This window comes from Parambassis ranga, chromosome 3, assembly GCF_900634625.1.
Source record: "Parambassis ranga chromosome 3, fParRan2.1, whole genome shotgun sequence".
In the NCBI taxonomy this organism is placed as follows: domain Eukaryota; kingdom Metazoa; phylum Chordata; class Actinopteri; family Ambassidae; genus Parambassis; species Parambassis ranga.
The window spans coordinates 2,916,562-2,941,198 of NC_041024.1; the positions used below are offsets into that span (position 1 = coordinate 2,916,562).

At 43.6% G+C, this 24,637-nt stretch overlaps 2 protein-coding genes across 4 annotated transcripts; one reads left to right on the forward strand and one right to left on the reverse strand.

Annotated features, from left to right (window-relative positions):
• Window positions 1–380: 380 nt before the first annotated feature.
• LOC114433015 (cellular retinoic acid-binding protein 1) lies at window positions 381–5,538 on the forward strand. The gene is made up of 4 exons (XM_028401235.1): window positions 381–522; window positions 1,050–1,228; window positions 1,436–1,549; window positions 5,337–5,538. The coding sequence occupies exons 1-4, from the start codon at window positions 453–455 to the stop codon at window positions 5,385–5,387; spliced, it is 414 nt and encodes a 137-aa protein (XP_028257036.1). The 5' UTR covers window positions 381–452; the 3' UTR covers window positions 5,388–5,538.
• A 113-nt stretch (window positions 5,539–5,651) lies between these two features.
• LOC114433014 (paired amphipathic helix protein Sin3a-like) lies at window positions 5,652–23,112 on the reverse strand. Of its 3 annotated transcripts, none has more exons than XM_028401233.1 (21): window positions 22,911–23,112; window positions 18,944–19,163; window positions 18,696–18,866; window positions 18,505–18,611; window positions 18,088–18,424; window positions 17,718–17,969; window positions 17,467–17,619; window positions 15,707–15,862; window positions 15,543–15,629; window positions 15,289–15,407; window positions 14,975–15,200; window positions 14,649–14,765; window positions 14,319–14,557; window positions 13,358–13,541; window positions 12,622–13,210; window positions 12,377–12,546; window positions 12,100–12,273; window positions 11,926–12,021; window positions 11,351–11,445; window positions 9,065–9,272; window positions 5,652–7,522 (listed from the first exon to the last, which is right to left on the reverse strand). In XM_028401233.1, the coding sequence occupies exons 2-21, from the start codon at window positions 19,139–19,141 to the stop codon at window positions 7,304–7,306; spliced, it is 3,897 nt and encodes a 1,298-aa protein (XP_028257034.1). In that variant the 5' UTR covers window positions 19,142–19,163; window positions 22,911–23,112; the 3' UTR covers window positions 5,652–7,303. The 3 variants fall into 3 exon arrangements, with proteins under 3 accessions (XP_028257034.1, XP_028257032.1, XP_028257035.1); XM_028401231.1 differs by having other exon boundaries at window positions 5,654–7,522; window positions 12,622–13,213; XM_028401234.1 differs by lacking the exons at window positions 5,652–7,522; window positions 9,065–9,272 and adding an exon at window positions 10,327–11,203 and having other exon boundaries at window positions 12,622–13,213.
• Between the last annotated feature and the right edge of the window lie 1,525 nt (window positions 23,113–24,637).

Consider the following 24,637-nt stretch of genomic DNA (forward strand, 5'->3'; position numbering starts at 1 on the left):
TCAAAGGATCTCCGCTCAGAAAGAACAGGAGTTTTAGTGAAACGAGCCAGAGAGTCTTCATTCGAGTAACTTTTTTTTTTTTTACCAATAAACATCCTTAATGAGGCTTTAAGCATGATTTGGAGCAGAAACCATGAAAATGACCTGATTTGGGTTCAATACTGTATCAGGTTTGATAGCGCTATCAAAGTTACTGAAGCCTCCAGTTAGATCGGAGGAATTTACAGATCATTCAAATCTGTGTGTGTCCGGAGGAGGGGAGAGAAGGAGGCAGAGGTCGAGGGGGTTTGGTCTGCGGCGTGGGATCATTAAACAGAGGGAGGAGAAAGGGAGGAGAGCGGGGGGGAGGGAGAGGGAGAGAGAGCCTGAAGAAAGGCAGCGGAGGAGACAGACGACAGGAGGCTGCCACACTATCAGGACCCCACAGGAAAAAATCATCAAAATACAGGAAAATGCCAAATTTTGGAGGAACGTGGAAAATGAAAAGCAGCGAGAATTTCGACGAGTTGCTGAAAGCTCTGGGTGAGGGACATTTCTGCCTTTCTTAGGTGTGAAAGTGAGACGTATATTTCTGCTGTTATTTTTAAAATGCATGAATTTTGATTTTTGAACGAGAAAAAAATGCAAAAAAAAGCAAATTTCAGCTGCAGGCGTGCGTGCAGGAGGCATATCTATGGCTAGCTGGAGTGTTCTCTCATCAAACTGTCTGCAGTATGACTGTATGACAGGAGGCTGTTTTTCCACTCATTTGGAAGAGAATCCATCATGATCTACAGGAGAGTTGAACACAGGGAACCGCACCAGCATTCCTCCCTCTCATCACCTTGTCACTGCAACATCTGCTGATAACCATCTCTGCTGCAGCTGCTTCTTTATTTAATATAAGAAAACCTAACATCTTCTCCTGATGTGTTCTTTCCACTGTGGAATGACAGACTTCTACCCTTAGAAATAACTTCTCCATCCATCTCTGAAACATGAACTCTTGATTTTCAAGGTGACACCTGTCAGGCTCACGCTGGAATGTTTGTGCTGTACATGCTTTTTAGGTGTGAACGCCATGTTGAGGAAGGTAGCGGTGGCGGCTGCATCCAAGCCCCACGTGGAGATAAGACAGAACGGTGAGCACTTCTACATCAAGACCTCCACGACTGTCCGCACCACCGAGATCAACTTTCTCATAGGCGAGGAGTTCAACGAGGAGACGGTGGACGGCAGAAAGTGTAAGGTAACTAACCAAATCTGATGCAGCTTTGACACAGCGGCAGGCAGAGGTTAAGAAAAATGGCTGAAACATGCCCCAGGCTGTGGTACGCTCACTTAAAGACTGACATCACACAGAGATAATCCATCACTTTGCTTTACTGCTGACAGCCAGGTGAAAGTGAGGGGATGCGTTTGGGAAAACCTCATTAAACGTGCTGCATTTCCACAGAGTTTGGCCACTTGGGAAACAGAAAACAAGATTTACTGCAAACAGACTCTCCTGAGCGGGAACGGCCCAAAGACCTTCTGGAGCAGAGAGCTGAAGGGGGACGAGCTCATTTTGGTGAGAAGGTTTTTTTTTGTTTTCTTTAAAGTTCAAGTCTGGCAAAGTGAGATGAGGTGTCAAAGTTGGCGGTCCATGTATGGGATCCACCTGGACCAGTTTACACTTCTCTTCCCACCAAAAAGCAAATCCTGTTACAAAGGGAGTAACCTCAAACTTTCGGTGATTTGTCAGTAAGGAGCCTCCTGTTGTACATATGTATAGATTGTAAATACATATGGACACCTTCAGTGACCATGTTGGCAGCATCTAGGTCTACCCTACCTCACAGTTAATCCAAATACGGGCAAACCGGGGGAGTGAGAGTAGAGCTGGGGTGGGCAATTTGATTCTGTGGCCAACAACTGCTGGTTAATGCACAAGAGGGAACCTCCAGGACTGAGACATGAAGCCCATGCTGTGTTAAAAAACAAGAATCTTAAAAACTGCAGTTCAGACCACAGCCTCTAGGGGCTGGCTCCAGAAGTGCGCCTCCAAGTTTACAGCAGAAATAAACATGGAACATGGGTGACTGCTTTGAGTGACAAGCTTTCTGCTTCTGCCAGCTCGCCTCAGCTCCACCTTTGCCTGTATTAGGAGTTTAGGAAGACTGTGACACACTGGGTCACAGCTCTGTCCATAGTTATCTATTGTCTATGTTAGTGTAATATCTGAGGTCAGGACAGACGAACTCCCGGGGGCTTCTGGAGGCTCATCTAAGCTTAAGAATGGAATATTAATAGATGTTACTGTGCAGCAGGAACCTTAATGTAAATGCAGCACAATCAAAGTCAGGAATACCGTACTACACTCTACTGTTCCTCTCAGGTAATGTCTGGGTGACAGGCACTCAGCCTCCATCAGATCTAACAAGACATCAGCTGAGGTGTAACATGAGGGCGTCATGTAAGACAGTGAATCTGCTGACCTCTCTCTCTGCGCTGCTATCGCATTAAAACTCATAAAAAGAACAAAAAATCAAATTTTTTCCTGGTGATTCATCCCCACATGCCTCTCAGGTTACAGCCTATCACTCCGGCATGCTCACACTCACACACACACACACACACACACATCCTCGTCCTGAATAAAAAACAGATTTGGTCCTTTTGTTACAAAACCTGCATTCAATCCAGAGTTACAGCCGAATGTTTTCCTGATTGCTTCTCCACAGAGGAGAGTCAGAGACCTCTATCAAAGCCAAACTGGACTCAGCTTCATTGTCCATCTGGCCAATAAATCCCAGACCAGATGTTTACAGGAAAGCTGCTTTGTTTCAGTGACTGTTAAACAGCCTGACGTGTTTCTGATGAATAAAAGGCCCGCTATGATGTGCAGCAACAACAAACACATGGCGGTGAAATATTAATCCGTTCCTTTGAAATACAGAACATGCTTCCTGTGAGGAGGTCATTCTGCAGACCGTCTGGCTCTCAGCCTTTTCTTTTTGTGGCAGTGGATCATGCAGCCAATCGCACACTCATTTTTTGCTTTAAATTACATTACAAGATACAGATGCATTCATGTCCATCCACACCCTCTGTTGGCAAGACAGAGAAATATGAGCAACGGATGGTGTCTCCAAACTAAGCTATGGGAGTTTCAAACATTTCCCTGTGTGGTTTTTGAGCAAACTAGTAAGCAGATATTTGAACATATTTTCACATCTGGTGTCGCCACCCAGCTATGACCTCGCACCGATCACACGCCTAGTTTGATTTCTACATCTGCTGGCACCGCTGTCATCATTGATTGGCTCTCTTGGGAAAAAAAAACCGATAGAAGTCCTGTGCTGGGTTTGGTTATTCTGATGTAATGATTGATGTTCGGCCTCCTAGCTGGTGTCTTGAAATGATGCGTTTGTAGTGCCCAACCAGATTTTGGAGCTAAACGTTTGTATCATCGTGTTGTTATACTAAAAATGGAAAATGTGGATCATCATTACAGTTGATACACAGCTACACAAATATCATACACTGCTGTATGACGGCGATGAGCTGTAGATTTCTGGGAGTCTGTCGGAGACGCAGTGAGTTAAATACAACATGAACTGCACTAATATCAAGGTTAAGGTAACAGAAGTCGGCCTTTAACACTGCATTATTAATTATGACAGTCCAACTTTACTTGCTGTCATCTGCCACACAACAAACATGGCATAAAATAATGCATTTCAATTCATGGTCCCAGGTATCACTATAAACAAAAGAGAAAAAATTGACATTTAAGGAAGTCAAACTGTGCAAGTTATTCATTCAGATTATGTATAAATAACAGCTGGTGGTTCGAGGGTTAAAAAGGATTTATTATGTGGAGCTTTTAGACAGAAAAATCCCCTTTAAACGTGTCCAGAAAATAAATATTGTAAATAAAATAAACACTGTTCTCATTCCACTCTGGGGATTTAAAGGCAAACATCCCATGACTTCACTCTCCTGCGTTCAGAGGAAAATCGATCTTTCTGTTTAAACCTGAACATAACAGCGGCCAGCAGATGAAGAAATTAGGCTCCCAGGGAGAGATGGACGGACAGTGCGCTTAATAAAGACAGCATGTGGTGTCGTTCTGCACTCACTGATCTAAGATGGGTGGACAGTAATGACCGACTGGGGAGTCTAAAGTCAAAAAAAAAGGAGGGGAAAGATGATAAATCCTGAGAAAGAAAATAAAACTAAAGTGTCCATATACGGAGCCTTGTGTACTTGATATATTTGAAGCCAATAAATATTGATTTTTAAAGACGAATGCACCGGCTCCTTTACGATGGGAGTGGAGTCAGGTGACATTATGAGATGTTGATAGTGTCGAGACTCCAAATCTGTGTGTGTCCCCTAACTGGCCTCATTGATCACACTGTTGAGAAATGCCAATGGACCCTGGTGTCCAGTTAACGTCCCCCTCAGCATTGCACTGTGTGCCAGATGGAGACGTCTCAGCTCCATTTTTCACGGCCCCGGCCCCACATCCCCATCTTGCATCGCCCCAGATAATGATGATGTGTGGCCTCTGCAGTCGGCCCCCTCCAGACACCCATAAATCTTTGGGGCTTGGGTCATACCCATGACTAACCCGGGGCCCATTTTGATATCAGCTTGTGACTGTTTCTCCAGCAGGAAGCAGCATCAAATATGATGAGACAGGAGAATCTGCTACAGAACATAAGTACTCCTTCAGTCAAATTTCATATGTAGATTAAGGGATGCAAGAATAGTTTTTATAGAAGAGCAAAAAACGATGTTTTTGGAACATCAAACATTTGAGGTCATTTCAACAGCATGTAGAGAAACAGGACGCGAGCAACTGCAGTTCCTACAATAGCCTCTGGGGCAACAAAAGTGAGCCAATCCCCATAAACCTCCATGTTAAAAACTTTACAGCAGAAATAAACATGTTTTTTTAACTTGCGTGCTATTGATTATGACAACAATACGGGGAAGAATATTTCAATAACTTGCTTGTTTTAAATGTTACATAAATGAGGGCAACAGCTCCTTGCCCCTATTCGGATTAATTAGTTGAGGCGGACTCAGATGCTGCCATGGTGCCAGCTTAAGCTGCAGGATGTTACAGGTGATGTCAGGATAGGTTCATGTGTAGAAGTCAATGAGAGAACATCTGATATGGGCAAAATATATTAGCAATGGTTTGAATCCAGACAAGGACCTGTTGCTGTTTCTCTCCCCTTCCTTGTTTCCTTCCTGTCCACCTCTGCTCTGCTCTCCTATCCAATACAGACAGAATATAACATTACTTGAGGTAAACTGTCAGTGAAAACAGACGTCACAGCAGATTTTCTTTCTTGTTTCAGATCTTCGGAGCTGACGATGTGACGTGCACGCGGATCTACGTACGAGCGTAGTCCACATCCCTCCAAAAGCCAAACAATCCTTCAAAATGAGAAGTTTCACTAAAACTGCAAATTAAACTGTCAGCTTTTGATTCGAGGAAAGCAGCAGCCATACACACACACACACACTAATCATTGTGTCTCAATAAATGCCTCAACACTGTGTGTGTTGTGTGTGTGTGTGTGTGTGTGTGTGTGTGCTGGCTGCTAAAACACACACACACAATGACAGAAATGAAAAAGTGGTTCACCAGGATTCCATCTAGTCAAAGGGATATTTTAATGCCAAACACCATACTAACACTCATGTACAACATCTTAAAAGTCACAAAAAGAGACACAATAAACGAGGTACAAACCATGTGTTTATGTACAATCAGCTCCTCTGTGGTACTCCATATTAAACACAGTAAATATCGAAATGAAACCCGGGCTTATAAACTGTTCCCAGATTGTCTGCGGCTGGTTACGTTGAAGTGGGCGCTGCCTTTAAAATGGAGCTCGGGTACGTGTTGCACAGGCAGCTGTGGGACGCTCTTTAATGAACGTATGTTTTAAAAAAGAAGCTCTCATTGCTCATATTATGTGTGTGTATTTCTAACATACAACACACTTTTCCAGCATTTAGTGTGATGGATATCCATACTCCATCTAACCCTAACCTATAATATCTACACGGCCAGTTCCGTTTGTGTTAAACTGTAGAGCGGAAAAGGCCATAATCCCTATCTGAAGGGCGTCAACATTCAAATTTGCATTTCAGCAAGAGATATAAACGACTGAAGGAATTATTGCTCGTTTTTTCTTGATCTTTACACATGGCTGACATTCAGACCTACTAAACATCAGCCAGTCGACAAACACTGACCATGAAAACATGGATGAAACTCGGGAGGAGTTTCCCTCGGTTCGCCGTGACGCTGCCGAATCTGTCCGACAGATCCGCAAACTTTCAATACATGAAAAAAAAATCTGAAAGTACCGGATTCAGTACTTTGATGACATACAATATATACCGTACTTTCACGGGGAGAAAGCTACATTCAGTCATCTTAAAACAACAAGTGATGCTGATGCCAGGGTAGAAACACACGGGGTCCAATCACGTTTAAGGTCTACTAAAAAGAGGGACATTTGTTCAACAGACCACGAACTAAAAAAAAAAAAGAAGAAGCTTGCTGATTTGACATCCTTTGGTTAAAAAAAAATAAAAATCAAAAGTTTGCATTTTCTTAATAAAATCCTCTGCAGCCTCTAGCTAAAGGTCGATACTGTTTGTTAACGTACGCTACACATCGAAGACATCGCATTAAAAAAGTCTAAGTATAAACAACATATTTACACAAAGTGGGCGATCATAAGTTACTGTTCTCACTGATGGCATCAAACTGACGCCGAGCATCTACCCAGCAGCCGCCATCCATATTGAATATATATCTACATATATATATATATATTCTACAGTGCATTAGTGCACCTTTACCAACAAAAGGGGAAAAACATTCACAGGTTATACAAGTCTGTAGCTGGAAGCCGGGTTAAGCTCCGAGCCCGAGCTCACAGAGGTAACGGGTACGTGTTCTTGCTACCTATAAAGAGAACAGATGAGGTTGCTGTGTTTCTGTAAAACAATTTTTTCCTTGTTTCACTGTGAAGCTGCTGCGTTTTAGTTGTGAAAATCACCGCAGAGAAGCGTTTCCTCCATTTATATATATATAAAAAAAACTACATTTAATATTCGGTTACTCTGGCAGAACTTCCATTTATTTATTGTGAACACTTGTGAACATACGCTCCTGAATCATGTGCAAAAAAATCGGACCGACGACCCGAAAGTGTTGGCAACTGAATCCAGTAACGGCAGGGTGGAGAATTCATCGCTGGCAGTTTGTCGTGTGAAGGACTGCCGTTAAAAGTTTGTGGAGACATTACAGTGTTTTGTACTTCACCCGGTACTTGTTAACGGTGAGATAATGGAGGACCTCTGGGTTGCAAGTGGTGGTGCAGGGCACTAGACCTTCAAGTCCGTCTCCCATCAGCCACTTGCGGCTGTCGGCAGCCATGTCGCTGGTCACGTGCTCCTTGGCCCAGGTGTCCAGCCAGGAGTGGAAGCGTCGGTGCAGGCGTGTGTTCACTCGCTGGTGGGACTGAAAGAACAGAACAGCACAACTCAGCAGGAGAAACGACAACAAAGGCGCTTCTATTGTTTAAAGGTCCATTCACACCAATAATCAGTGCTATATGAACGATAATGATTCTGTAGACTGCACTGTTTGCATTAGGTCTTTGAATTAAATAATAATATACATAACCTGCTGCAAGTTCATACTATTTTACTTTAACCGTGTTTTGTAGCGGTCCAGGCGCTGATATCACAATATCACAGCACGTAGCGGTCACTGCAGTCACACCCACCAATCATCTAAACAGGTGAAAAGCTGTTTTTGTGACTGACTGTTCAAACGGATTAAAGAAGAAATCTGAGACCTTTAAATGTTGCCTCTATTATTATCATTATATAGGCTCTAATAACACACACACACATTTCCTAAGTAATGATGAAACATGTATATTTCCTGTACAAAGATGGAAATAAATGAATATTAATTACTAGTAACACTGTGTTTGTTTCAGAAAAAAAACAATGACCCTCTACACCCCGACTACGTGACATCTTTAAGGTTTTTGTAGCCTTCAGGCTTTGAATCCTGTATTTTCCTGGCATCAATTTCAGGTGCAGATAATTGTCAGTAAACCTGATTCCGGGCGACATGTGAGTGTTCATGGACCTCTCCTTGTTAAGTTCTGTCACCATTGAGTCCGGCTGCTTATAATTTAAGCAGATAGTCTGTTTTCCAAGGAGGCCACGAAATATGTGCACAAAATACTAATTTGTAATGCCCGGGCCGGGCAGCAATGAGCGTCCCTCTCTGGGGAACGTGCTGGAACGCTGGAGAGCTTCAAGAGTGCAGGGTAGTGGGGTGTCCTGCCTCGGACGCATGCCTCCCCGGGCAGCAGGGAGCAATGATCGTCCCTCTCCCTGTCCCTGGCCCGGGCAGGAGTTAAAGCGACATGGACAGGGAGAGGGATACTGATTGATCCCTGCTGCCCGGAGAGGGGGCGTCTTGGCTGGGCACCCACTCCCATGCGCTCTTGGAGCTTCCCCATGCTCCAGCACATTTCCCCAGAGAGGGACACTGACTGCTCCCTGCTGCCTGGGAAAGGTGCTCCCTGGTCGGGCAGCCTGCTCCCATGCCCTGTCAATAACAACACTAATTCATGGCCACAAAGTAGTATTTCGTGCAAACAAATGAACTATTTCATGGCCACGATTTATTTATTTTTTTACCATGTCATCAGAGGGGCTGTGTAGTTTTCACCGATTAGTTTGGCAGAAAAATGTGAATCATCTGTGGAAGCTATAAAACACTAAAAACATCAGCCAATCCTGCGAGGCGCCCCTGCACGTAGAGTTGGCTGGTTGTCACTCTCTTCCTGCTCTGCGCGCACCAGAGAGGTACGTGCATGATGGCCGACGTCAGACTGGTTGGGAGGCGTGGCTTCGGGGTGAGCTCGAGAGAAAGGGGCGTGTGTTTACTTTCGAATTCTGGCTGACTCTCACTGAGTTTTCAAAATCTCCTACCCTACCTTTAAGTGGACATTTATTGTATGAGTCTGTCTGTACTTACTTGATGAGCCCGTGTCAGTGCTGTGTGCCTGTACATGTAGTCCTCGGACTTGCAGACGTACACCATCTTGTAGGAGTTCAGCTTGAACATACACTCCATCTTCAGCTCACTGCTGCCGTCCTGCGACTTGTCTGAGGAGCCCTTCGTCATTCGGTCCTGCTGCAGCTGCTCCCATCCTCTCTGGCACTTTCTAATCCGTCTCAAATTCCTGAGGGGCCAGAAGAGATGGACAATCGTAAACAACACACAAAAAAAAAATCTCCTGATTACCCCACACATTAAAGAGTGCATCACACCTATACAGAATATCTGTGTTCTGTGCAAGCCTTAAAGTTTATGTGGTCACAATCACAATACACATGAGAATAAGCAAGTCTGAGAGCAGTTTTAATCATATTTGAGAGGACTGTCCCTTTAAAACAATTCTTTTTAAACCCATGCATTGCAACTCACCGAGGGTTAATTAGTTAGGGAGTCAAATCATTCGTGGGAAATGTGGATCTATAAGAGCAGCAGAGGCAGCAGTCATAATATTTCTGCACAGTGCACTTCCGTTGCACAGTCACATTGATCTCCATGATTTTGTGCAGGTAATAGAAATGCAGTTATTCACCCCACCTGAATGAAAGTTTTAAATGTGTACTTACCACAGAGGGTACAGGTGAGCGAGGACTGAAACCATGAAGCATTTTTTTTTTTTTTTTGCATTCAGGGCTCCACTTAAAAGACATGACAGTGAGGCCAATTTCAAGTAAAGAAACTGTTAAGAGACACAACACTAAATCAATAGAATTGCTGCCTGACCAATCCAAAAATATGAGCTTTCACATACTCTCACCAACAATGTTATGATCATGAGATGAAACACAGCTGGAAAAGAAACTGCTGGAATTTCACTGCCATTTCAGATTTTTGTTCTTTTTGACCTCATGTGCTGCTGACCTCTCATAGATTGGATGAAATTAAAAAAAAATAAAAAACCACAAAACGTGAGTGAGCCCACTGATAAATCATAGATGTATGCAGTGGGTTAAATAAGAGCGATATTTTTGTTGTGTTTTTTGAAAAAATACTTTTTGAAATGTTTATGGTAATGGACAGCCATCTCAAAAAAAATAAAATAACATAAAACAAAAACACAAACGACAGGCGGGTTTCATGTGCAACACTCATCCGGAGGGTTTAAGACACAGAGCGGACGCAGCCACGTCTCCACGCACAGCTCTGAGGTGTCAAGAAAGAAATACACCGACATGTGAACATACAATTTAGACAATCATTTTATTTACAAATCCTACTCCTCTGTACAAGTGTTGCAGATAATGTGCTGGACCAGAGTTGTTTTGTTTTTTTTTTTTTAAAGAAAAAAAAAACTATGAGCACTAATCTCTGTCAAACCAGTAGAACAAAAAAATTCTCACCAACAACAACAAAAAAAAGTTGCAACGGGAGTGCACTGTTTCCACTGGAAATGGTCACAAACATAACAGACAATTTGAACATTTACAGTTTGCAAACAATGATTTAAGTCACATACAGGACCATCTGATCTGGATACAGTCATAAACAAGGGGGTTATGATAAGGTAGAAAAGGAAAACCAGCACTTCCTCTATCCTCTCCTAAAAATCTTTCAGTTAAAGACACAGCAGAAAAGAAAAAATGACAAAAAAAGGTGGAACCCATTTGTTTTTTTTTGGTTTTTTTTTTTGCGCAATCATTGACTTTCGCTCTTACACAATTCTAATTTAAATTCCAATACAATCTAAATGATCAAACCATAATTCCTTGTAGGTGAAAATTCTAAACTCACAATCAAGCCAAAACCATCTTAAAAAACTCGACTAATAATAAATAAAATTCCTATTAAAAAGGAACTGAATTGGTGAATAAATAAATCTTTTAAAAAGACGACTGTGTAAAGTGCAATCTTCCAGAGGTCAGACACCGAAGTCTGTGAACTGAGTTTACAGCTGAAAGACGTTGAACAGACTTCCCTGACCTCCACATCCCTTTGAGGTTTGTCTCTTACTTAAAAAAAGGCAGAGCTTTTTTTTAACCCACATTTTTTTTTTTATGTGATCAGGAAAACTCTTTGTAAAAGTCAGACCTTTGCAGATGTGCCACTGTTTCTACATCTCTGGAGAGAGAGAGAAAAAAAAAAGAGTTGTATTGGGCAGCTGGTTTTGGCCTGTGAACAGTGGAGCGGCTACTCGGCTGACTAGAGCCTCTGGACAGAAGCTTAAAAGTATGTAGAGACAAGAGGGAGACATGGCTGGAGCCTCACCTGGGGAGGAACACAGGCTTCTGGGCCAGATGCTCACGCAGCTCTGGGGACGTAGAATCTGAGTTTAGGTATCTGTCCACGTAGTCTGACCACATCTATGGAGGACAGAGAAGAAGAACATGAATGGGATTTACAATAGCATACAGACATGCTGAAGAAAGGTTGGAGCATTTGACTGCTAACGCAGGTTTATTAAAAATATTATTAAAACAATAATAATTATTAATATTATTAATAATAATAATGTAATTATTAATAATAATAATAATAATATTAATATAATTATATTATTATTATTTTTTTTAAATATTATTAAAAATAACACGTAGAGATCAATACATATAATGATGACATTAGAATATCTTGCATAAATAAATAAATAAATCGTGATCAAAAGTTATTCCACATGTTGTACACATGACTCTGATTGGTCGTCATGGCATCCTGCTGCCTGCAGTTTCTTCTCCTGTGTTATAAACCTCAGTGATTAACAGCCTATTACAACACAATTTTCTCCAGCCTCAAAAAAAAATATTCACAACAGTACTATTTACAAATAGACTACTGAATCTTACTTCTGCGTCCGCTGGCTCGTCAGAGTTCTCCTCTTCTGTGTTGTCCAGCAGCTCTACTGCCAGACTGACAGATCCTCGGTTCTTTGCGAACATCAGCTGCAAAAGAAAAGCAAGCAAGTTAAATATCTTCTTAAGTATTAAGCATCTTCTAGCTTCTTTCTGGACGTTTAGTACCTTGAAGCAGTTGTCGTCGGACATGAGCTGCTCTGCTTTGCGCTGGTAAACCCCCTCAGCTGGGGCCCTGGAGCTCTGTGTGGACAGCGTGCCCCCTGTGGCTTTATTGGCACTTTCACTCAGGTACATATCGGTTACACGCACACATACATCATCAGTGACAAGGTGCTGGAGCTGGAAAACAAAAACAGAACAATCAGACCGCCACTCAAGTGTGTTGCTCCTTTGCTCGATAGACTTAGATATGGAAGCAGCTGATTGACTGAAGTGTGCTGACCTGCCGGACGATGCTCTGGATGAGTTTGTCCATTGTGAAGGCTACGTAGGCATGGATAGTAAACATCTCCCTCAGGGAGTCTTCGTACTGAGCAGACTCCATGTTCCCATCCAAAAGATTGCGTACCATTTCCAAAAACACAGAGTAGTAGTCCTCCACGTCGACATCCACTGCAGACACAGAACAGGTTTAATGGGGGGAAAACAACAGCGTGGTGAAATATGGCAAAACTTCCTCTCACTTACTTGGCTCCTTCATCTTCAGTTGGATTGCTGGATTTTCACTTTTCTCCTTTCTCACTCCCAACACTTCCTTCTCCCACTCTTGCTCACGGGCATCTTCATCTATCTGTTTCTCGGCTTGCTTATAAATTTGCAGCAAACGGGAGCAGAGGAAGTGGTGAAGACGAAGGAAGACATACCAGTAGTTGTTCACGAAGAACATGTTATAGGCATCGTCTGTGCCCCGCAGCTTCTGAGCTGCAGTGTTGCTAAAGAGGAGCTTGGACTTTGACGGGCTGCGGCCTGGAAGACCATTGTGCTTTTTGGGGCCATCCTGATCCAATTCCACGTCTTCTTCCTCCTCCTCCTCCTCTTCCTCCTCCTCCTCCACGTCAGAGAGCTCACCTCGCCGTGCAAACAGCAGGTCAGGGATGAAGTGGTGGATTATCTGTTTGATCTTGCACTTGTCTTCTTTCTGGATGCCCACCTGCCTTTTGACATGGTGGATGATGAGGGCAGCAGCGTCCTCCAGGATCTGGCTGTCCTCGTAGGCCAGGGTCATGTGTGGGCCGCTTGGCGGCGGCGCAGCAGTGTCCTCGGATGCTCGCTCTTGCTGCTAAAGGACACAGACAGGAGTAAATAGGCTGAATACAGAATCAAGTTCACTACTATAATAATTTTCCATTTTGATGCATCTGCAATGAGCCATTTAGTTTTTGTATATTTACGTTATCGATATAAGTAAAACAAAAATCCTTACGTCGTCATATAATATCTCGATTTCGTTAAGCAGTGTCTTTGAGCGCAGCGCTTTGGTGTCGTTCTGCTTGAAGTTGATGCCTTGGACGTCCAGTGACTTCAGGTAATACTTTTCATTCTGTTCATCCCAGATTTTGTTGAACTCTCTCTGGGCATCTCTCCACTCCTCGTCCTTCATTTTTAACCTGAAAGAGTTAAAAACACAGCTGATCTGAGCCAAATCTTATAAAAAAAATCAAAGCTGCCAGCAGCATTGCGGGCCCTAGCGCACCTTGCGATCCGCAGGGCCATCCCAGACGTACACACGTACACACACGTTTACAACAGAAATTTCCTGCTGCCAGTAGGTGGCACTATGACCATATCATCCTATTAGCATATATATCTGTTCTGTTCTCGGGTCCATAGCAGTACTGTAAGATTTTGTCCACATTGCATGAAGTATGTTGGTGGTACTGCAGAAAATACAGTGTTTCTTTGTAATGGCGAATGGTCAACTTTGAGGCCACGCCCCCACCACACCGTAATACTTTTGTAAGAGTTTTGGAATGCGTCTATTCCCTATGGTGTCCTAAGTGGACACAGTGAATTTCAGCTCAATTGGATGAAGTATGCGAGGCGTGAAAAGTTTTGCAGCAGGGTCACACATCGCCAAAAATGGCCACAAATGGCGGACTTCCTGTTGGGTTTGGAGGGGGGGGTCCCCAGAGACTTTTTTGTGCATCTTGAGGTGATACATATGTGTGCCAATTTTCATAATCCTGTGTCAAACCGGCCAGAGGGGCTACGCATTGGGGGTGAGTTTGGTGAGTTTTTGGGCATGTTAAGGCCCCCAAAAATGCGATCAAATGGGGGGGAGGGGATAATAATCCTAAGGGTTTCAATAGGGCTCTTGCACCATTCGGTGCTCGGGCCCTAAAAACAAAAAACAGACGGACTACCGATAATTGTCAGACTCTTACCTTTTCAGCACGACTGGGACACAGACAGCAGGGTTTCTCTTGAGGCCATCGACGATGTCGTGGGCTTTGTCTCCGTATATCCTCTGGATGGCTTTACGGTGAATGACCTCAGAGGTGCCGCCCAGCGTGTTGTCCAGCTTGAAGCGCAGCTGCTCCTCGGCCGACATGCGAGAAAGTCGCCTCTGAACACTCTCCAGGACTCGTATTGTGGAGAGGTTGGTTTCCAGCACAACATCCATCTAAACACAAAGCAATCGCAGTGAAAAGTTACTGACTTATGGCTGTCGGTTTTATTTTAGGTGCGAGTGGATGAGGGGGGTGTTTCCTCACCTCAAAGCGCTCATCCTCAACTCTGTATATGTGCTCCTCATATTGAGTCTTCTTGGAGCTCACGAAAGTGGAATCCTCAGACCATGATGGAAACGACACCCATGTGTCATTCAAAACCTGCAACAGGACATTAAAGTTTAAAATAAAATTCTAAACACGCATTCACATGAAAACACTCGCAAAGGTAACTAACACCGACAGAACGGGGTAAAGTTTGTGATGAAATAAACCCAACATCAATTCCTACTGCTAGTTCCAAGTCAAATACGTGATCGACAGAAAGAAATGACCTAGTGTTATAAAATACTCTTCCTGCAGTGACTCACCTCTCTGCACAGTGCTGTTCTTCCTGAGCACTTGGGCTGCTGGTAGCTCTTCGGCAGTGCTCTGTAGCTGGCCCCCAGCCTCTTGCAGGAAGAGTAATCGATCTCCATGGCGATGCCTTCTGTCGCCCGCTCCTTGGGTAAGCTCTCTGCATGGCTCGACTCCCCATGACTGGACTCTCGGTAGCCCAGGAAGTTTTTAAACCACGTGAAAAGCTCTGGAAATTTTCTGTCACAATCACACAGAACACACATACAAATGTAAATAAACACATAAGAAGTTGCACCGGGTTGAAGTTGAAGACGTTTGAACTCACCCGAGAAAGGGGATGACCAACTTGACAAGCTCGGTGCGTGAAATGACTTCCTGGTTGAAGATGTGCAGACACCGCAGGAAGCTGTCGTAAGCCTCGGAGCTCCGCAGAGCCTTCCTCACCTGTTCGAGGTGTTTCCAGTGATGAAAAAAAAACAGCAGAGCTGGTAAACTTCTCTTTGATAATCAAAAAATAATTGTCTTGATATGGTTGCTGCAGGATTTAAAACAATAAATAGTGAGTATAAGGATACTGACCTTCTCAAAAAACATGGTTTCTGTGCTGGTGCTGTGTTTGCTGGCTTCGGCCGTGCCATGCTCCTTCCCCATTATTTTGGGTTTCTTCTGCAAAGTTAAAAAAAAAAATCAGACTTGCAGGCTCCCAAATAGTTCAGAGAGAGAGAGGTGGGTGTAACATGTACCTTGACGAGCGGTGTGGCACCCACTCCTGCAGGTCTCTTGAGGGGCAGGCCGTTCTGGCTCAGCCTCTGCTTGTTGTTCAGTAAGGGTCTCTTGACTGTCCCGCCATGATCATTGCGGACCGAGTCTGCCCTGTCTGGTGTGGTTTTGCCCAGCAGCTGAAAAGGGAAGGGCACAGCATAATCTTACCACAGAGAGGTAATGAAATTAAGAGGAAGAAAATGTGTGTAACTACCGTATTTTCGCGACCATAAGGCGCATTATAAGGCGCAGTGTCAGTTACGGGGTCTATTTCTGTCCTCAGCACATACACAAGGCGCACCGTATTGTAAGATAACATACCAGTACGTAAATAAAAAGGCAACGGGACAAAAACATCGAGTTTAAAGTGGAGCTTTCACAAAAGCTCGAACAAGAAGTCAATGCAGAAACATGAGCCCATGCGTCCACAATCCACTCGCATATGGTGGCGTAACTTGCCCGGCACTGCCTCCCAGTCTTGGTAAAACTGTGCTCGCCGTCTGCCATCCATCGCTCCCACGCCGCTCGCAACTTAACTTTAAACGCCCTGTTTGCTCCGATATCCAGCGGTCAGAGTTCTTTGGTTAACCCTCCCGGGATAACGGCAAGTTCCGAATTCATCTGCTTCACTTGGTTTTTTACACCAGCGGTGAGATGGGCGCGCAATGGCGTCGCAGATCAGCAGCGAGGGTGATACGTGGAAAAAAAAACACCCGGTCTCTTTACGCAAACCTCCCTGAGCCACTCTCCCATTTTCTCCCCGTCCATCCAGCCCTTTTGATTTGCTTTAATGACGACTCCTGCTGGAAACTGTTCTTTAGGCACCGTCTTCCGCTTAAAAATCACCATCGGAGGAAGTTTCTGTCCATTGCCATGGCAACCGGGAACAACAGTGAACGCTGACTTCTCGTGCCCCGTGGTCCGTATTGATACAGTGCTGGTCCCCGTTATCTTGGCCAGCTTTTCTTTATAATCCGCTGGAAGTTGCTGCGCCACGGTAGTCCTTGTGCGGATCGAGAGATGACGCCTTTTCATAAAATGAAAGCACTAAGACGGACCTCGTTTAAAGTGTTCGATATCCATGTCCTGTGCTATCGTTGCTGCCTTCAGTCGAACGGTGACTGTAGAGACGCTTCTCCCCGCAGTTCTTTGTTCAACGATCCGTTGCTCGAGTCGGTCTTCTAACTGTGGCCACCTCGCTTTGTTGCCAAAGCATTTTCTTTGCTTGCCGCAGTTCGTTTTCCTGCTTCCTCCACTTCCGAACCATCGATTCATTGATGCTGAATTCCCTCGCAGCTGCTCTATTTCCATTTGCAACCGCATAACTGATCGCCAGCAGCTTCAATTGCGCCTCGTAAGCAAGTCTCTTTACTGGTGCCGTCCTGGGGGGTCCGTAGTTGTAGTTGTAGTTATAGTAAAAGATGATATTGTTTTGCAGCATACCGGTAATATACCTGCCGGGAGCTGTACCTTAGCGTTGGTGAATTGCTGCCAGCGTACGTAGTTTACGTATCACGTCCCTGTGTCTGGTACTCAACCCATACACAAGATGCACCGAATTATAAGGCGCACGGCCGACTTTTGAGAAAATGTTAGACATTTAGGTGCGCCTTATGGTCATGAAAATACTTAGTAATAATAATTTTTCTTGAGACTCCATAAAAGATAATCTAGAAAAAGAGGTTTTAGTTGGCTCATTTAAGTAACATCCAGCTTACACTGTGCAAGTACAGTGACTTACCACTGAGCTGTTTGCATCGGGCAGGAACTGTCCAAACTCTGAAAGCAGGTCCTCCTGGTTCTTGAAAAGTCTCGCCACCTGGGTATACACCTCCTGCTCAGTCAGTGCTGGGATGTAGTTACCTCCTGCCTCTTTAGCATTCCGCTGCTCCTTCTGGAAAAGATTAAAGTTTTGATAAACAAAAACCAGAGGTAAGTTCCCGTTTTATACAATCATCATTCACCGGCTTTCACTGCTGTGCCTTTCCGTACCTGATAGGTGTGCAGGATTTCCAGGAAGGCTTTGTAGATGTCTGGCTGACCTTGGAAACGGCTCTTGATCTTGTTGACGTAATTTATAGCATGGTTGAACTCCACAGGCTGGTTGTTCTGGAGAGGGGGTCCACTGGATGGCGTGCTGCTGACAGGAGTGTGGGACTGGACTGAAGGCGAGCGAGGTGAGGCATAAGATGGGATGGATGGATTTGGCTGGCTGGTGGGTGTATGGGCCGGAGACTGAACGGGCTGTGGAGCAGAACATAAAAATGCACACATTTAAACATTAGCTCAACGATCATTTCCTGTAATGCCACTAGGCTTGGTAACCTACGACAAGTAAATGGCAAATATTTTTTTTTTTTACCTTGGTGGTTTTGTTTGGAGCAGGCTGGCTAGGCATGGGTCGGGTGGTAGTAGTAGTAGTAGTAGTAGTAGTATGTGAGCCAGCCTGCGGCAGGCTCTGATGCTGCTGGGGGTGGCTCGCAGGCTGGCTGGAGGCTCCACTAACAGGGATGGTCTGAACAGAAACACCATGCGGGGTGATGTAATGGATCTGACCTGGCGTGGTCACATTGACTAGATCATTGGTTTGAACTTCAATCTTATATCCGGGTGGCAGGAAAGTGTTAAAACCCATAATGAGGTCTGGGTGGCCCTTGAAAAGCTGGGACACGCGGTTGATGACACCTGGAGTGTCAATGCTGTAATAACAGAAATAATAAACATGTTACGCACTTTATTGGAATCATTTTCTGGAAACTGGTTAGAAATCAGAACTCACCTCTGTGACTTGAACTCTTTCATTATATCAAGGAAATCGTTATAAACTTGTGGCTGATTCCCAAACTGCAGCTTGACTTGATCTAGATAAGACAAAGCATCTTCAACCTGCAAAAAAAATAAATATTAGAGTACACCCCGACTCAAAATTATACAACCGCCGTATGCAAAGGTAGTATTTTCTGTCCTCACCTTCAGTCGCTGAAACTGCTGCTGCCCTTGGGTCACATGTGCGGGTGGATGCACGTGACCCTGGACCACCGTAGGGCCCTGTGACTGAAGGGCTAAACTGTGAGCATGGGGGGCAACATGCTGAGCAGCGGTGTGTGCATGTCCACTTGTGCTCTGAGGCATTGTGGCCACCTTTAAGGAGAAAATATACCAGAAATTTAGCATTTAGCATTTAGTAAGACTACATCTATCCACTGACACTGTCATACCTGGTAGCCTTGAGGGAGGGAATACTGTATGCCACTTGATGGCTGCATGTTGTCTGCGGGTGCCTCTATTACAGTAGGGGCCGGGGCAAGGGCCCGGTGCTGCAAGGTCTCTGTAATACCTTGAACTGCTGGACGACGTGACTGCTTTTGCTGCTGGGGCGCAAATATTGGTTCCTGGTCCTCGGCACGCCTCTTCATTGTATACACATGCTCAAAGGGGCTAAAGTGGGCAAACACACACGGACAATTAACAAGCTGCTGCCACTTGTTCGTCTTTCAACAATACTGAACTAATTTAAGCTGTGGAAGGCAAAGAAAATATAAAAGATTTATAAAAGAGATTCCCTGTAAACTATGCAACAAGACCTGTACACAATCCAGACCTATTATTAACCATTTACTACCATGGCAATAATTTGACAAATCATTCTCCCAACTCCCAACAATATCAATTTATTTTTAATTTAAAAAAAGAACTTATAATCACGATTTAACCAGTGAACAAAATGCTTTTTCACTACAGCCCCTAACATGCTGACATCGTTCTGCAGAGTGGTTGTGGCAGGTGGTTAGGGACCGTGTTTCAAAAGGCACAACGTGTTACAACAGTGAACCCTTATGTAACTCAGTGAGAAATTATAATCCCATTATTAGATACATATATCCATCACACATCCAAAAATGTATTTATAACTTAAAAAAAAATTATTTTACCAACAGAACCTATAATTTAGTCACGACTAAGTATTTATCAAGACACCATGGCTTCTTTAACCTTTACTTAACCATGTTATGGTGACTTTACACCTAATTTGACATTATAATATGTGAAATGTGCCTGTGGTTCTGTGTACAGTCTGCGCGTATTTACGTGGAAAGGTTTATTTTGTTTACTAAACTTTATTGAACCTCAAAGATGCAGAAAATCCTCTTTGACATTATAAAACATAGTATACAAATTAAATCATAACAACTAGAAAAGGGCATTTCCTGAAGAAAATGCAAGTTCGATTGCTGCAGCTGAAGCATTGCTGTGAACGCTGGTGTGAAGGATTGCTCCGAATTGCTGGAGAATCAGAGCAATTCAGAGCTTTGTATGCCTCTGTGTGTCAGCCTGTCACCATGGTAACAACAGAGGAGACCTCAAAAACCACTCCAACTTTGAGGGCCTGGCGTGCGGAAACGATTCTGAATTAGAAGATTCTGAATACAAGTTTGATAGAGCAGCATCTAATGAGCGTTTTAAGACTAACATGGAGTCTGTAGCTTGAAATTTGTAGGAGGAGATACATTTGGCATTTGGAGATGAACATTTTGATAGTTGAATGGCTGAAATCGATCAATGTATGCTGAAGATACGCTGCACCAAAAAATGTACGGAAGAATAAAAAAGAAGAAGAAAGAGGGTGAATAACAAAAGTTTGATTGCCTAGCAATGGAAATCAAACTAATAAAAGAGTAATATGGCCGTTGTTCTGAAGTATTTCCTTGAAGATGACATAATTTCCAAGAGAGTAAGGCCCGAGGCCGGTTCTAGGCAGGGGTACGAGGGGGAATTGCCCCCTCAAATCAAATCTTTAGAAGTTGAGAAAGCACATGTTAATATACTCACAAAATTAATATATTACGCGTTGACAAAATTATCATTGGTAGCGGAAAAATCCGACAAGAAGGGGCACTTTTTATTTGCGTTCCCTCATGTCTGTCCGTCCGCTGTGTGTATTCACAGGCTGCAGAGCACACACACACACACACCCTGAGTAAACATCCAATCAGCATCTGTATTAAATGAGTCAACACGTAGTCTAACGGTGTAGTGACAGGTTTCAGTGTGGTTACGGAGAGGAAAGACATTGAAGAAGCTGCACACACGCATCTTGGGGAGTGTGAATACTCCACGCCGAAATGAACTTCTTGTTCTTGCCACCTCGGGAGTGAGGAGAAAGTTCTTTGTTCTCGTGGAGCATGCTCCCAGCTCTACAACAAGCACAGAGACGTTTCCACGTCCGCTGAGTGTGACAGACGGAAGACAAATGGCCGCTGCCTGACAGAGCCCTACTAAAGCCCCGCCTCAGACTGTTCTGTTTCAGATCGCCACTGCAGTTTCTACAAAACCAGCTTACTTAATTTCCACTCCAGCTCTAGCAGGACACAGACACTGCAATGCATCCATTTTATGTGAAAGTTTTTGCAAAGGGAAATAGGAGACTGTGGTTGTACTTTACAACCACAGACAGGAGTAGAGTGCTTTAAAAAATACAAATAAAAACAAACAAATAATAAAAAAGAAAACATTACATGATCTATAGCCTATCTGCTGTGCTTTATATATTTTAGTTTAACTTAGATTTGGTTTTTATTCATAAGACCTTTTAGTTTTGTAAATTTAAACTTACTTTAGATTAAATGTTTTTGAGAATGAGACCATCCAGATAAATGTTATGTTGTTGATGAATAAAATCTGGATTAAGGATATTTTATTTATTCAATGTGTATGTTTCAGTTTCCCCTGAGGGATCGCCACCTTATAGTGGTCAGGGGGACTGACTGCCCCCTCATACATGCCTGTCTAGAACCGGCCCTGGTAAGTCCTGATTTGGTCATTTAGAAACTATGCAAAGTTACAGCTCATTACAAATTTTAAACCCCCTAATTTTTTTAAAATATATTGTGTGGAATAAAATTCCACGATGACTTAAAAGGTAATTTGTGGACGCTCCCTGAGCAGACGTCATTGGACTCGGTCAGCGGACAGCAGACATTGTGCCTCGCTGCCCTGCGCCACCTATTTCGGAAAACACGGCGGCTGAGCGAATGATCTCCGGTCTCTGTCGCATATCTGTCGCATATCCAGCTTCAAATACTCGTTACCGAAACGCGAAGCAAGTACCACAGACAGTAAAAAGGGGGAAAGTATCAGGGAGTTAGTGGAATGGCGCTAAAAAAAAGCTAACATTTAGCCATTAACCAACATTTTTTTTTACAGGCATGTAGGCGCTGTCTCTGTCTCTCGCTCGCTGTAGCCCTGCCTTTCCCCCTCCCCCTCTCTACCAAACACCAAGCTTAGCGCTATCCGTTTTCGTAGAGCTGACCGCTTTTGGCTTGTCTGATGGCTGACGTTGACTTTTCGTCCCAGCTTTTATGTTATATGGCAAACAAGTTTATTTAAAAAAAGGTCTCATCTTCAGCAGTGTTGTTAAGTTAACAGGCGGATCAGCGCTAAAAAAAAAAGTCCTCAGTGAACTGCTTCCGATGAGCTAAACGTGTCGGCTAACTGACGTTACCCTTGGTGTTTGGGTAGAAGACGTCGAAAAGAAAACAACTATGGCGAATTGCAGCTGACAACGCGACAACACAACCAGCTGTTTAGTTCGTAACACATGGGTGCATCAGGGAAGTCAGATTAATGAGCAGGGTCAGTGAAAGAATTTTGCCCATGCTAATATGAGGTTAGCACAGGAAGAACGCTAGCTAGCTAGCTATTATGCTAACACACTTAAACCTAACGTCGCATAAGCGACAAGTTCAGGCAGAAGTTCGACAAAAAATCTTACTTGACATACAAACGACTTCACTGTCAGCATCGTTAGTTTCACATCACACAAAAGCAGAGGAGAAAAATCTGACAGGGCAAGAACAAACTTAAAAATATATGTTGTCAGGTCAGCCTGCTTATCGTTAGCCTGTCAGCTAATTCATGGTGAGGCTAGGTTAGCTTCACTGTGACGACTAGCTTGGCAGGCTTGTCGACGCTGCAAGCTAACACAGTTACGCTACTGAAAACGCACGTTTCTAGTGGAACAACAAACACACAAAAACGCCACAGCCAAAACAGAAAAGCAACCGCTGTTAGCTCGCTATTTGGTCTGTTCGGCAAGGTTATGCAGCAGCTAGCTAACTTGCTAGCACAACAACCAACCCCCCCTCCATCCAGTCCTGCTAACCAGCTAACATTAGTTTAACTTACCTCGAGCGAGTGCCGCCAGCAACAACTTGACAGCGCAGAGGAACAAATCCCGACCGGCGCTCCGCTACACGTGCATTCACCCAGCGGGGACGAAGAGTTGAGTTTTAAAAAAAAAAAGTGGCCGCAAGTGGGAAAACGTCAAAAAAAAATGGAATTGGCCGTAGTGGCTACGTCGCTAACAACAGTGTATGTATGAAGCGGTGTTCCTTGAACATAGAGGGCGTGGCTATGAGGGAGGCGGGTCAGGCTCCTCCCAGCCTGAGCCGTGATTGGTCCGCTCTGCAGAATGAAAACAAATACAGCGGCAGAACTCGGCCAGTGTCTCTGGTTTAAAGGCGTCTTGCTGAGGAGCCTGTGGTCACACCGAGCCAGCGCCATATATAGGAGCAGCATACCGGAGGTTCAAACAAAGCGTGTTGCTACTTAAAACGTCATATAGGTCTAAGATGTGACAATAAAACAAACAAGCAAGATAATAATAACAGCATGCGTCTTCTTCTGTTACGTCATCACACCATAATTGAGCTGTATGCACTAAGCACAAACAAATTATGATCCTTATTTTACAGTATCTGTAGTAAAGATATAAGTCTCAGGTTCAGGAATAAAACCTTTTTCTTTGCAATTTATTTTAATTTCGTTGTCACACAGTCAACGCTACAGGAAATCTTTCCTGCCCTCATCTCTGTGCCAGAGATAACACAGATATCACTGCTGTAAGGGACAGATTCTGCACAAGTTTGAGCTTTTTTTACTTTTTAAATTGCACACTGTTGTTCTTCTATATCATATAATTTCATACCAAATTGCGCAATCCAATTTAGACTGTATACCTGCATTACAATTGCACATTCTATTCTATTCTGATGTTCTTTAACCCTTAAGAGCGAAGCCTTGCAGAATTTCATTGTAGCCTGTATATAATGACAATAAAGATCATTCATTCATGCAGATGTGCAGAGCACGTTGACAAAAATAGAAGCTACAAGTGTGTCCATTATAAGATCCAAGACAGGGACGACCTTTTTAAATAGGACTTATACGTTCATGCAAGTGAAATGTATAGGTTTGTAAAAAAACATTCAAGGTTTAAACTTATTTAAGTGTATTTAACAGTCTAAAAACCTTTTCCTCATCGTTGTTTACAACTGCTGTGGTTTACGTTAGTGATTGCGACGCCTGCAAAGAATGTCTCCTAAATGTTACGATCCATTAGCATTCAGGATGATTAGAGGGCCTCTCCTATTTTCTTCCAGAATGAGTCAACACCACACAAACTCAGTTTGTGTACATATTTAGTTTGATTGCCGTTGCTATGGCATCAATCTGCCAAATGTATCTCCTCCTACAAATTTAAAGCTACAGACTCCATGTTAGTCTTGAAACGCTCATTAGATGCTGCTCTATCAAACCTGTATTCAGAATTTTCTAATTCAGAAGCGTTTCCGCACACCAGGCTCTCAAAGTTGGAGTGGTTTTTGAGGTCTCCTCTGCTGTTACCATGGTGACAGGCTGACACACAGAGGCGTACAAAGCTCTGAATTGCTCTGATTCTCCAGCAATTCAGAGCAATCCTTCACACCAGCGTTCAAAGCGATGCTTCAGCTGCAGCAATCAAACTTGCATTTTGTTCAGGAAATGCCCTTTTCTAGTATTTTTTATTGCTAATGATATGCTATATCGTTCAAATATTAAAAATATATTTATTTATACTTTTTTCAGGATGG

Coding starts and splice junctions, on each gene's coding strand:
- LOC114433015 (XM_028401235.1), top strand. CDS start 453: ATGCCAAATTTTGGAGGAACGTGGAAAATGAAAAGCAGCGAGAATTTC. Junction 523..1,049: donor CGAGTTGCTGAAAGCTCTGG/GTGAGGGACATT, acceptor CATGCTTTTTAG/GTGTGAACGCCATGTTGAGG. Junction 1,550..5,336: donor AGGGGGACGAGCTCATTTTG/GTGAGAAGGTTT, acceptor TTCTTGTTTCAG/ATCTTCGGAGCTGACGATGT.
- LOC114433014 (XM_028401231.1), bottom strand. CDS start 19,141: ATGAAGAGGCGTGCCGAGGACCAGGAACCAATATTTGCGCCCCAGCAG. Junction 18,612..18,695: donor AGCAGTTTCAGCGACTGAAG/GTGAGGACAGAA, acceptor TTTTTTTTGCAG/GTTGAAGATGCTTTGTCTTA. Junction 15,863..17,466: donor CCGATGCAAACAGCTCAGTG/GTAAGTCACTGT, acceptor TTCCCTTTTCAG/CTGCTGGGCAAAACCACACC.